The 15,100-nt window shown below is 28.6% G+C and overlaps 1 protein-coding gene across 2 annotated transcripts in view; it reads left to right on the top strand.

Annotated features, from left to right (window-relative positions):
- Window positions 1–15,100, top strand: part of LOC119680027 (protein sarah) — a 30,070-nt gene extending 14,970 nt beyond the window's left edge. Inside the window, exons 1-2 of one of the 2 annotated variants that reach the window (XM_038092646.1) lie at window positions 7,918–8,140; window positions 13,310–15,100. In XM_038092646.1, the coding sequence (XP_037948574.1) occupies window positions 13,337–14,179 (843 nt within the window). In that variant the 5' untranslated portion in view covers window positions 7,918–8,140; window positions 13,310–13,336 and the 3' untranslated portion in view covers window positions 14,180–15,100. Of the gene's footprint in view, window positions 1–7,917; window positions 8,141–13,309 lie in introns of those variants that run through there. The other variant, XM_038092645.1, reaches the window with a different exon arrangement.

Below are 15,100 nucleotides of genomic sequence, written 5' to 3'. Positions count from 1 at the left end.
AATCATTGAAAGTTTTTCTGGAGATGCTTCAAAGTACTTTAGCAGATCATATTCCTTCGGTTGTTTTCATAAACTCTTGGAATATAGAATAAAGAAGTAATATATAAAGAGTTATACATTATGTGGTCTTGATTTGGAAACATCCTTTTATTGACATTTGTCACAAAGAATTATTTTTCAGACATTATTATTATAAACTACTATAGTTTAATATATGCAATTTTTCTAGTATAGATAGAACAGCAGCTAAATTTGTTTCAATTTTGAAAACTCGCTATTACATAGAAATTCTGTAATAGATGCGTTACTCATTAACCCATATCCGCCCAACGTTCGATTAATCGAACAGCAAATTTTATCTCTTTTCATAGATTTTTTGTTTATATTAGAAAAACTTTAGAGTTTATATATATCATTACTTTGAATGTATGAAGCTTTAGCTTTACAAAAATATTTGTGACTTCTCTCCACACCCCCCTCCCACTCCTTATTTTAAGCTTTAAAAAAACATTTTGACCAATATTTCCAAAAAAAAAAAATCCTTAAATTTTCTTTTGTGATTAGTCTCATTTTTGTGCAAATCCAGACTTCTTAGATAATTGTTTATCAGAGAACACCATTGGTTAAATATTCGAACATAATACAATCCAGATAGGTAAGAGCAGACGATAGATAAGAAATAGACAGGGTACGGGTTCTGAACGGAGCAGAGCACAGCGACAATAGTTGATGTTTTGTGCTGAGAGCATACGATTATAGAAGCCTATTCATAAAAACAATAAATTATACTCTCATTAAAATACGATAACATGCATGTGGTGCACTCCCTCGTTGTATCTAAAGCTTCTACGTACTAACCCCATTTTTTTGGTAAAAAACTTATTAATCAAAGATTTATTGTTCTCTCCATTGACCGTTACGAGCAAATTGGTAGCATATCTTTGAAAAAATATGGTCCAGAGATTTTACTAATCTATGAAATTTTTGGCTACTATGATATTTTTGTTTTTAGTATGGACCAAAAAGTCAAGAATAATAAATTACATGAATATGTATTTTAATTTGCTTTATTCATTTTTGGTATAATTTATAACAAATTGCATAAGTGCAAAGATACATTATATAGGCTATAAAATAAGTTTAATTACTTGGAAAATTTTTGTGCTTATTTTCTAATAAGTGAAGTTTCATTGGACAAACTATAAGCTATGTATCTATACCTGTATCTATATCGGTTGGAAACCACTGCTGTATATTATTAGTGAGGAGATTATTCGTAGTGTTTAGTACCATTTGTAGCAATCAAACTCGCAAAAAACTTGTATTTTTATTTTTCATTGATATGAAAATTTTCAGTAAATCAAAACTTTATATAATGATACGAACTTATTTTACATTGTACCTAAATTTTTTTTTTCACTAAAATTGTGTTTCAAGATATTCTATTGAGTTAATATTTTGTTAAAAATATAATTATTCCATTTATTATTTCTTTAGGTAATTTAAACTTATTGTATATAATTTTTCCATGTTTTCTTTTATTCGTCATTTATTTATTTCTGAACTTTAACGACTGAATATGTATTTAATCTTAAACTCATTTATTATTTGTATTTATAATTTTGTAAGGTAATTAACACCTAAATGTATATAATTTTTCTAGGTTTTCTTTTATTTGTCATTTATTCATTTCTGAACTTTAATAATTGAATATGTACTTAATCTCGAAATCATGAAAATTTTAAAATTGGTGAGGTTTTCCAGTTTTCTAGTTTTTTTTGTTTTTGTTATTTTTTCTCTTGTTTGTTTTTTGATTTCTATGATTTTCTTTAAGTTTCAGTAGTTTCTAAAATTAATCGATTTTCTTTATAACACAAAGATAAATTTATTTATAAATATACTAATATTTTATTAAATTAATGAAATAATAGTATAATAATATATATATATATATATATATATATATATATATATATATATATATATATATATATATATATATATTTATTTATTAAATTTCTAATTAAAGCAAAAGTGGAAAATATGAAAAATTTAATTTTTTTTTTTACATTTACATGGCGTTATGAATAAATCAATTTTGATAAAAATCCTAATGAAAAGTGGATTTAAAATATAACAATGCATCACTTTTATCTATTCGTGTGGAAGTGACATTATTTTGAGTATTTTTCACACCATTCTTCGTATATTTCTTAATATCCTAGTAATGCAAATATTCTTCCACAGGTACACAATCAAACCATCTTCTAACAATATGCACGTTTCATTAATCTCAGCCACAATTTCCTCTTATCTGGCACTTTTAAATCTTTTCAAGTGCGGTCGTTAAACCTTCGAAAAATACAATATCATATTTCATAGCATTAGGAACTTCATCGAAATGAATTAACCTAGTAGGCGTTAGCATTATACAACACCCACATTTAGCATAGAAAAATAACAACAACAAATAATAATAACAATCACTTGCAGAGAGGAAAAAATTTGTATCTAGATATATACTTACTTTTTACATATATAATATTGAGAAAAATAGCATAAACAATAATAAACTCAACAATAGAAAGTATGAAGCAAATTTTTTTCATTGGTTACAACAAACGTCAGTAGTAGCAATGGTAACGCAAATATTCCAACAACACTGTTTCATAAGAAAAATAATATAAAAGAACGACGTCATTAACAGCAATTGTAACAATTCCCAATGCTCTGTCGTCATTCTTGAGTATTCTGTGTTTTAATTCACTTTCGCAAATGAATTCAATTAGTCAGCGATGTTGTTATCTTGGCTAACGGAAAAGGAAAGTTGGTCAAATCAGATACAATTTATATGCTACAATATAAATGAAAATATAATACTAATTACTAGTTAATTTGAATATCAATTATTTACTAGACTTTATCTATTGTATATTAAATAATATCATAATATAACAGTTATGATAAAAGATAGATATGAAGGCAGCCATAGAGACACTATCTAGCATCTCAAATTAGGCATATGGAAATTTGCAAACTAAAGTGATTAATTACTTAATCGTAATACATAATTTTATTAAAAATATATATTTTAATAAAAATTACTTTATTGGAAAAGATTCTTATATTGCATTACATAAAACAGTTATCAAGACTTCAAATATTTGCTTTTAATTAATTTATAAATCTAAGTACTTGCAAACCACTGGTATAGGCCAATATCAAACAAAATGATTTCTTATCCCTGAGAAGGGAATATAAAATAAAATACTTTCGCTAAGTAGGGTATGTAAGTAGGGTAGATTTAAGGGGGTCTGTCTGGTTACTTTACAGATAACTGTAACTTGCGGTATTACTTAAATAAGTTGGGGCTTTCCGACACTCACGTTTGTCGTTTTTGTGAAATGGATACCGAAAGCTCAGAACACATTCATTGTGTATGCAAGCTCTTGGTAGACAAAAGTTTTATCACTTCAATGGCATTGCTATACTTCCATATAAATTATGGAACAATAAACCTTAAACTGTGCTAAAAGTAATATAAATCGTAAATAAACAGGATTAAGAATAAAGACTATGTACAATAAATTTATTCAAGTCACAGTGCTTTCTAGCTTTTATTAACTCCCTATTAACTTTAAACTATATATACCGTCTATAAACTATCAGTAATAATAAATACTGTCTACAACAGTAGTCTAATAGCAGTTATAATTAAAAATACTTGGTGACTTATCAATAAAAAATAAAGGTTTAACAGCTTTAAATATATCATTTAAAATAAAATTGTTAAAATTAATTCTATTTTTATTGCTCCAAATAATATCAAGATTTAATTAATAAAAATGTTTTGAAGTATCGAATATATTATTTTGAAATGGACTGTATTTCTTATCAAAAAAAAAATTTGAATTTAAACAGCGTTTTTCTTATATAAGTATATTTACGAAAATACATATAAATATGGAATATTGTTTTTCTTTTGAGCCTTCTTATCAGCTTAGTTTTGCTTATATAGTTCAATGAAGTTCATTTTCTCCAACGATAACTGTCTATATTGCTATCTACTGCTCAGCATAACTTAAATATATGCAATAATATAATCTTCAACAATTAAAATTCTCTATTTTCTACTCCTTAGTGACGAACTTAAGCGATCTCTAGCTAAAGAATATATTATATGAAGGATTCAAACATTAAAGAAGAAACAACAAAATTTTAATGAATTTATTGAAATTTGGCTGACCATACCATACATACAAAATATTCATATAAATATATTCTACGAAATAATATTAATATAATATAATAATAATTTTTATTACTTAAATAAAATTCGATTATTTCCTAAGATCACTGATGATGAATACTTGACAATACTCGAAACAGCGTTGTATGGTCAACCAAATTTCAATAAATTAATCAAATTTTTGTTGTTGTTTCCTCATTAATGTTCGAACCCTTATAGTTTCTTTTCGTCATAAGACGCGTCACATTCGATCAAAAAAAATCAACGTTTAATATATTATATATTTATAATTTGGTTTTTTAATCCGTCTAAGTATAGATTATTTCTAGAAGATTCTTATGTTTTGTAGAAAATAATTTGTAACCGTATTTATTATTTCGTAATTATAAATAAATAAACTTAAACCACCGAACAAATATAAAATTCAACATCTATTCCCTCCAACCATGAAAATTTTTTTTATTTTAAAAGGAAAACGATTAGAACTGTTCCAAGAAACAGTTACCATATAACTAATAATAAAATAAAATAAAAAACGAGTTGATAGCCGTACTTTCATTTATTTGAAACAAAGCAAATTACAAAAGTTGCATTTATAAATTAAATTAAAATTCAACATTTAAGATACTCGTACACTGTAATAGAGCAGCTGAGAATGCAAAATACTCGTATATTTCGCCATGTGCCAGGCAATGGCAACGATTATTCAATATCGATTAAATCCACGCATTGTGGATTGTTGTTGGTTGCTTCAGCTGCCACGACAAATTTCTAGTGACGGTAGACGCAATATAAAAGTGTGGATATGCATGGTTAGGACGCGTAGGTGGTACACTGTAAAATATGGAAACTACAAGTATTTCTGTTTGCCTTTCATTTGGCAAGGCACGTTATCACTATTGCAAATGTAAACTTTATATTTTGCAAATCATGGAACGACAAGAGTTGGCAGCCAATAAAACTCGGTCATGCCCTTGATTACTATTGCACGCTACTTTCGAGTATTTCAACTTTTATCGCAATTGCACAACAGTTTGAGTTTTTAATAAAGCAAATTAAAAGCGAAACGTATTATTTTATTATACAAATAAGGTTAAATGGCTATATTGTCATTGGTATATAATTTCATTCGACGTGTTAGCGTAGCATATAACTTTACTGTATTTTGATTTGAAGACTGTAATTAATTTCGATAATTTTATCTAATATCATAGGAAAATTAGTAACTAAACAATAAAATCTTAGTATTTCTAGTTTATCTATATCAAATTGTATACATGTTTAACATTGACTTCATTGTAATTCTTCACAACCTATATTTTTAAACTATAGTTCCTTAAGTGTATTTGCTTGTTTTTTTAACAAAATTTTCTTTTTATCTATGTTTCGTCTCTAAGTTAACTAGCTGCTAAGTTGCATTGGCTTATTAATAACAGATCCTCCCTGTGCCTGGAACATAAAGTCCTTTTGAATAACAGCATCATAAAGCCCATATAGACTTATGGTATCCAGCTATTTGGTAATGCTAGTATGTACTTTAAATATTGGAATTATCCAGACGGCTCAATCAAAAATACTGAATACAATCATTGATGCCGCTAGCTATATTAGAAATGAAAACATCCACCGATATCTACAAATTTCTTTAGTTAAAGCTGAATTTTACAATATAAGAAAAAGTACAACAAAGGACTGGCAGAACATGTTAACCCTTTAGCTAGGAATCTCGCACTTCTATCCACTACTTCCCGTCTAAAAAGAGCTGACCGTCCAGCCAATAATTAAAATTCAATAGGTACACTCTTTTCTTAGTGATCTGATAGAGTTTTATTGTGTTCTTAATAAATCATCTAACATTTATTCCAATGAAATACCTATAACTAATTGATTTAAGTGAGGTCCGTAATATAAGGTTTATTTTTTTTACTTTGTATTTACAATGTATAGTTAAAATAAAAATTGTAATATTATGTAATTAGTGATAAGATTTTAAAACCTATCGTCACTCTCATTGTGAGAAAAGATAGAAGGTATGTGCCAAAATTTATAGTTCAAGAGTGTTTTATTTTTTAGATATCTGGGAAATTATTTTTTAAAGTAAAAATTTGTAAATATGTGCACAAAAGAATTTGTGCACTATTGGTTAAATTATGTCTTCAATAGCGTCAAGCATTTCAGTCCTAGAAACCGATTTAATTGCAAAATAATAAAAAAATACATATTGAAGTGTATCTACAATTTGGTCAGATAAATATGACAGGTTACGATCGTAAAACAACTTGATGACTTCAATTTTTCTTTAGTACCAATAAAAAACATGTCCCTTTTAGAAAGCTAATGCTTTTGAAATAAATAAAAATCATGGGAAGACAAATAATTGGCTGAGAGTTCAGTGATTTGCGATAACTAATCAAATTTTTTTTAATTTTTTTTTTATTTCTGGCAATGCTAAATAATTGCCAACTGGTATTAAATTTTAAATATAAAATATTCAAACATTTAAGTGTACAATTGCTTCAATTATACGCGTTCTATTAATTAGTTCTCTTGAGGACCTAGAAGTTTTTTTTTTTTGACAAGAGTACTGTAGAAAATCTATACTAAATTCTCTTCTCAAGAAAATATAATTTCAGAAAAATTCATTCAAGAATGCAGTCAACTTATATTGTAGATGTTGCGACTAAGAATGTGATGGGTGTTAGTTTTGAGAATGAAAATGAGGGTGTGACACTGAGTATGAGTTCATACTCATACTTCTTCACATGAAGTTTTAACATGTGGAATTTTATTTTTAAATTTTAAAAGATGCGGTGGAGAATGCGTACGGGAATATTTTGTTATTTAACTAAAATGTTTAGAGAAAAAGCTAATAGTGTTTCATATTAAGAAATGAAACACTAAGAAAAATTAAGAGAATGAAACACTAAGAAAGATTAAGAAAAAATTTTTATATTTTAAAATTGTTTGATTGTAACTAAAAATGCAAATATTTTTTGCTTAAATTGATGGTCAACTAATTTTGATAATTTCACAAAAATATTTTCAAAGATAAAAACATTAGAGTAATTAAATGCAACTATATGCAAATGTTACGTGTTATCCCTACTTAAACTCTTAAATATTAAAAATTTGTATAATTTAATTTCTGTAAGTTCTGTAAATGTAATGATTTTTATGTTCTCGATTTAACAAAACAAAAAGAGGAGAGTAGTGAGCCATAAGTGAATAAAAGCAAAATAAACGATATTTGAATTATGATTATAATTTCTAAACACAATATATTGAGCATTTTTGAATTAAAATGTTCATTATTATAAATCAATTTTAATCAAGTGTATATTAGCTATTATTCTTTATGATATCTTGCTATTTTTCTGGTTCATAAATTCATTCTTGCAGAACTTTTATGGTTTATCGATGAAAAACTTGGCTGAGTTAATTTTAGCGGTTAATTTGTACCCATTAAGAGAGTTTTACAGGGACTGAAACAAATGTTGAGTTCGTCAATTTGTTGCGACGCATCAAGGATATATGTGGGTAGCCTGACATTGTTTTGATTGAACACAGCTTTTTCCTTGTCCAATTCTAATTGTTTTTCCTTAATTATTTCATTCCAGCGGTCGAATTGTGAACAGTTGATTCTGATCGCTTTTCTTTAATTATTTTATTCAAGCGGTCGAGTTGTGAACAGTTGATGACCGAATTACTCGTTGTACCAGGCTGAAGCGGTTTGTGACCTCGACATAACATTGTGTGCCGCCAATACAGGCTTTGAAGTCGTTTGTGAATGGTCACTGCCCTTTGATCATAATCGCTTGCGTTGTGTATTCTTGTATTTAATCCATTTTTTTAATATATGGATACCAACACCATCTACTGATAAAAACCGAGGTTTGTGTATATATATAAGAAACGTAATACTTTAAAGAACACGGTAGTGTTCTTACTTGAAATCTGAATATTACAACATCACTGCATTAGTTATGTTTATTTTGGTTCTTAAATAACAAATCCATGTGACCTCGACATAATCAATACCATGAGAATGTGGTTTTAAAGGAGGATATGATTGTGAATAAGGATATCAGGTTTCATGAAGATGATCCTTATTTGCGGATGCGAATGAAGAATGTATTACAACTTTTGTTGCGACATCACAGTAAAATTTATAATTATTTATAATGTAATGTAGTGTATATCATGACTTCTCGATTTACTGGTAATATTTAGCGAATCAGAAATAATTCCATTATAAATATTTTTGGATGTAATTTTTATTTAATAAAAGTTTAAAAATTACAATATTTTAAATTTAGAATTATTTTTTGTTTCTACAAATTGGTAATCACATCCCAAAAGAGCATTAAATTCTCTGACCACATTACTGATGTGATAAAGAAATTCAACTTAAAACGTCAGCAAATTATACAAAATAAAATTTATAAATAGAGAAAAAGGTTCAATGTGTCATACATCATTTCAACAGAAAGTAAAATAAAAATGAATAGAAAACTAAAGGAAAACTCTGTTTAGAAAAACTCATAGATGAGTAAGCATGTGACACAATAATTTTTTAGGAGACACCACACATTTGAATATATGTCGACCTGAGTCATTTACATGTAAACCGAGCTGGAATATTAAAAAACCATCATTTAAAAGGATAAAAAACACCACATTTTTTAGGTGCAGAAAAGTCCTTCTGACGTAAACAGCTACAAACTTTCCTTTACTTGCTTTCATTTGCTTTCACTTTGCTTTCACTTTGCCACGTTTTCTACAATTTAAATTGTTACATTTTCTGTAAGTATCAAGCAAATTGTTGGTATGCATTGTTGTTGCAGTTGTTGTAATTGTTGGTATTGGGATTGTTATACTCAATGAAAAGTGTTGAATATTCCACCCACTATAAAATCAATTTCACGCCCGTTACCAAAGTCGAATGTGGAACACAATACATCTTGTGTTTGTTGGTAATGCAATAATAATGCATTGTGGTTGGCACTGATGTAGTAAAATTAGGACAATACGAACCGTAAATGCCACTTTTTGTGATTATATGTTGGCAAATGCATGTATGTAAGAAGACATTCATATAAACGAAATTAATCGTTTATATGAATATATAATAAACTCGGCTCATAAGAAAGGTTCTTTAACTTAAACAAAAAAGGAAATTAACTTTTGTTTTATTGAATCTTCATTAACTTTTCCACATATAGTTCTTTTACATATCAATTATTTATTATTTATGTTGCTTAAGTTTTTTAGTTACATTTACAAGCTTGTTTCTCGACATTATATACAAGATGTGATCAAAAAATAACAACAATTCGTTCAATAGCTATTTATCTAATCTTCGAAGTTTTTACTCTTTTCCCATCAAAGTAGTCCTGCTCTGTTATTAGGCTGTTATGCTATCGTCTCTTTAAATTAACTTTGAGGTCGTTCTGCGATTTCATCTTTATCTCAACTAATGGTGAAACGTTGTCTTTGTAAATTGAGTAAATGGAAAACAGTTGCAAGGTACCATGTCTGATTAATGGAACGTCATTAAGCTATTATTCAGTGATAACTACAGGTCGCTGCTTTTGTTGAGAATTGTTGACGAAAAACTTGTCAGACTTATAATTTCACATTTAATATTAATTTGTTACTAAAATCATGTGATCTTCTTTAAAAATTATTTCGAAAGGAACATTTAAATGACATTGCATATCACAACTAATATTAAGGTCCTTACAATGTATGAAATTAAAAAGTTGATCTCTTGTATATACTCTATATCAAGCACAAGTATATATTAGATGTAGTAAAAAGAAATCCATTATTTTCCCAACAGATGGCTTTAGTTATTTGTATCTCGCGTTGTATAAGTCCATCTAAAAACACCTTTGACAGTTTGGTCTTTGGTTGATTCAGTTTTGCTTGAGAGCTCGCCAATGATAGATACTATCAAAGAGAAAATACGCCATATTTTACATATTTTTTTGATAAAGGTGTAAAACGCAAGCCAGGCAACTGAAAATGTGAATAGTGTTTATGGCCCTGATCCTGTAACAGTCAATTACCGTTCCAGTAATTTCGATGACAAAAATGCGCAACGTACTGGAAGGCCAATTGGCAAAAATGTCGATAAAATCATAAAATTGTCGAGGCCGACTATCATGTAAGCACTGTTACGATTCCTTAAGAGCTAAAGAAACGGTGGCCAAGCCAGAATCGATGGCCAGGAAGTTGCTGTTTGGCTGTGTGATTGGTGGGATCAACAGGAAATCATCCACTATGATCTGCTTCCCTACATCAAAGCTATTATCTCTGAACTGTATGATCTGTCAATTACTGTCTGCAAGAAACAATCGCCCAGAAACGTTTAGGTTTAAACAACAGGAGAGTAATTGTGGAAGGAATAAGGACAACACCAGTCCACACAAATCGATAATGACTCGTGAAAAGCTCCGGGAGTTTAGTTATAAAATTTTTATGCATCCACCTTATAGTCCAAACTTGGTACCAAGTAATTACGATATCGATTGTCTCAATTTTTTGCCAATAGGGATGAGGACTTCTATAACAGAAGCTCAATGAAATTACCTAAAAAATAGAAACAAATTATCGTACAAAATTACGTTTATTTGACCTAAATTGGATCATTGAAACTATCGTAAATATGCTTTCAATTTCCAATAAAAATAATGAATTTATTTTACTACAACTATTATTATTAACATATACTTTCGAAATCAAAAAGTGTATATGTTCTTATATATTAATTCAAAAAATCGTTCTCAGTTTCTTATCAGGATATAATTCGATATAGTACTTTAACCGCTAACCTATAAATTAATATTTAATTATAAAGGTTGCAATAATAACCTTTTCATACGCACCCACTTCTTAACGAACTGCAGCATATATGTGTATATCTTTGCTACTTAGCTGACATTTGAACTGTACACTGTTATCTCTTGTAAAAAGTAAACAATTATTTTATATACCTAAAGGGTAGTTAGTTAGTAGTTAAAGCTATAAAAAGTCACTAAGGCCACCCACAAGCAGCTTGTATTTTTAGTTTCATGGAACTGTCATAAACGCAATGTCATTGCCAGTGTCTGAAAAATGTGTTCGAATTTTTATTTTTAGTTGTAGAATGTGAAAATGGAAAAAAATGTTATTGATGTGTTAGTACCAACCTAGTAAAGCAGGTGGTAAATATACTTAGAATACTTAAAAGAAAAAAAAATTTTGTTTTTACTGCTATTACTTTCTCTTATTGTTACAAGATTAATCCATAAAATAGAAAATAAACACAAGTAAAACTTTTTCTTAACAAATTCAAGTTTATATTTCAATACATTAATATAACAAAAATTTAAAAAAATAGACCGTAGAACGAAAAAAATTCTAAAGAAAATATTATTTTATTATTTCTTCAAAATTTTAACATTCTGTATGGAGTATTTTTAATATAAATATATTCCATTTATATTATTCCATCACTTCCGATCCATTTTCACTCTATACACAGTCGAAGCCAACATTGAAGATGACGTTCCAATCCCATCATTATAACGGATAGTTGCTATAATCAGTGATATAAAAGTATAAAAATTATAATGTATAGGATATATGAGTATATTAATATATACGTTTACATTTTTCTAAATTAAGGTGTCTTTGCTTATTTAAAAAAATATATATGCACACATATATTTTACATATAAACTTAACACAGCGGCGATAATGAATCTATATTTCTGGTAAACAATAATAAGCTGTCTGTGTAGTCTCAACTTTCTTCTGATCAGTAAATTCAATGTTAACGGTTACAATTGTATTCTTTAGCAAATATGGATTCTACAGAAATGCAATGTAATCTATTTCCACAAAAATATAAAATACAAAACTACATTTTATTTGACTCTTATTGCAATATAAAGTGGTACAGCTAAATGCGAACATTAATGCCTGCATAACTTGCAAACTGCATGCATGCAAACTACCTCCTCCTTCGCAGAGGAAGTGCAATTTAACACATGTATCATGGAAGAATGCTTTGTGGAAGTGGGTGTATAATATGGTTACGGGCGTATGTGATGGCTAAGTACAATGGAATTGGTGAATTAGAGATTATAGTAGCTAAGCGCATATTTATACAGCATACAAAATTGTGTCTCTAGATAAATAATGAACTTAGGAAGTTTTTGCAGACGGAAGCATTATTTAAGCCGTTAAATTACTGATAATATTATAAAAATTTTAAATCGATATGATCGGTAGTTTATACTATATCGCGATAAGTTATTGATAATAATAAATATTTTAATAGAAAAATTAAAAAAAACTTTACTTATTCCTTTAACGAAACTAAACTTTACATTAAACATGAGAAGAGTAAGAAAATTTGAACAACTAACTCAGAAAGGCACGTTTTCATATTTTTGTTTTGTAGTGCCATATTATTTCTAATTAATTCAATACATTCTTCTAACGATACTTCAAATTTTTGTCCGAATCAGTGGTTATAGCTTTGGTTGAAAATGGAAAATACTGGCTATTTCCCAACTGATACCATAAAAATTACTTTTTTCGAAGTTCCTTTCATCAGAAGTTACGATAGTAGTTTTTGGCCATCTATAGGAGTAATATATAAACTATATTAACTTCATAAGCTATTAAATGCATGAAATCTAAAACGAATTGATCTCTAGCTTTGCATTTCCCTCTTTTCTAAGGAATCCATATCTGCGCTCATTTTTATAATATGTATATTATACCTTACTGGTTTTTACTCTTCACTTAGATTTGTAAATTATTTCACTGAATTTTTTTTAATCTACGTTCTTTCCTTCCGGATTGCAATGCGGTGTATTTAGATTTTATCACACACACTTATGTTGGCATTACTTTGATAAAAAAAAAAGTTTTGAAAATTGAAGTCTTGATTGTATGACTAAAATTTCCATTTTATATTTCAGAAGAAATATGTAAATTATATACGCGTAAATTTTTTTTCTATAATATAATATTAATTAATTATTAATTTTATTCTACTTTCAGTTAATACAAAAATCTAAGTAACACAAAATGTTGTCTTCACCTTCGAATTCACCACCTTCTTCCGAGCCGAAACAAAGCGACACAACAAGTGATGCACACAATTCGCCACAATCACCGCATACAAACCATAATCACAATCATAATAAAAAATTAAAATCAGCATGCAATAGCACTGATGGTGGCAGTGTTGAAAAATTCTCACCTGACCAAGATATATTTATCAATCCAGCTGATGGCTTGCCAAGTCAGCATCCCACATTGCCAGAAGCTGATATTGATAGTGATGCTGAACCGGAAGTTGATCCGGATTCATTTGATGATTTGCCTACATCGATTATAGTGACCAATATACACTCCGAAGTGTTCACCAATCCACAATTAAAACAAGAGATGGAAGATCTATTTCGAACATTCAGCGAGTCAGCTACATTTCAATGGTTGCGCAGCTTCCGCCGTTTGCGTGTAAATTATGATAACGCTGTTGCAGCAGCCAATGCACGTATTAAATTGCATCAGTATGAGTTTAATAAAAAAACTGTTATAACATGTTATTTTGCACAACCTGTAACACCAGTTTCGAATAAAAATCTTCAACCACCAGCACCAGTTAAACAGTTCCTGATTTCACCACCGGCATCTCCCCCAGCAGGCTGGGAGCCACGTGAAGAAAATGAGCCGCTTGTAAATCATGATTTACTTGCAGCATTAGCTAGTCTTACTCCAGGTGAAGCGCATGAGTTACATCCACAGAGTGACGATCAACCAGCTATAATTGTACATACCGCCATGTTACCAGAAGCGGGTGGACCTAATATATTAAGTGGCGCCAAACAACCAATTGTACAGACAAAATGTCCCGAACGAGCGTAAATGTATGGTTAGAGAAAAGAGGCTGTTATCTGTAGAAATGTTGTATTGAAAAAGTGATGGGTTAGATACTTTGAGTGTTAAAAATAGGGTAATGTGTATGCTCTACAATTACTATATATTATGATAAAATATTAATTTGGCGATTTTCTTATTTTTTGAATATTTTGCTACATTTTAAATTAAATTTTTTTTATCATATGTAAAAGCACAATTTGAACAGTGACATTTTTTGTTACAAGTGTTATACGATTTTGAAACTGTTATACACCATTGTGTAATACTTGAAATTTTCTGTCTAAACAGATAACTTCATTAAATGCGTTAAGCTGGTTATAAAATAACAAGATACACAGGATTGCGTGAAAAACGAACAGCAAACTAGAACATGATTTTCTCTCTAGATAAAGAGCAAATCTTTCTCTCTAAAGAGAAAGCAAATGAAAATATTATCAGTTTTTCATTAAAATACATCATTTCTATATTTTACACAAAACTCTGCATTAGCTGATTTGACTTTGGATGGAAAAGAGCAATTTACCAAATGAATATGCGTAGCCCGCAACACTGTAAATGAAGTTATCTGTTCAGTCAGTTTGATGTATATTAAAGTAAGGCGTGATCATTGTTTACTATATGTGCTACTTCGCATATCGAGACATGCATGTATGGCACACTATACATACAAACTCAAATTATTTTCGTGTCGAAAATAAATTTTAAACTACATTTTAAAAACAAATATATATAAATAAAAAATTATGCAGATATATGTTACACATATGTATAAGTGAAATAAAATATTTTAAGTATTGCAATTAAATTAAATGTTTTAAACAAATTTGAAAAAAAACCATTAGATTTGGTCTTAGCTTAATTATAATACTATACAATATATATATATTAAAAGATGAACTATAGAGC

Source organism: Teleopsis dalmanni, chromosome 2 (assembly GCF_002237135.1).
Source record: "Teleopsis dalmanni isolate 2A chromosome 2, ASM223713v2, whole genome shotgun sequence".
NCBI lineage: Eukaryota > Metazoa > Arthropoda > Insecta > Diptera > Diopsidae > Teleopsis > Teleopsis dalmanni.
This window is presented reverse-complemented; position numbering and strand designations above follow the sequence as displayed.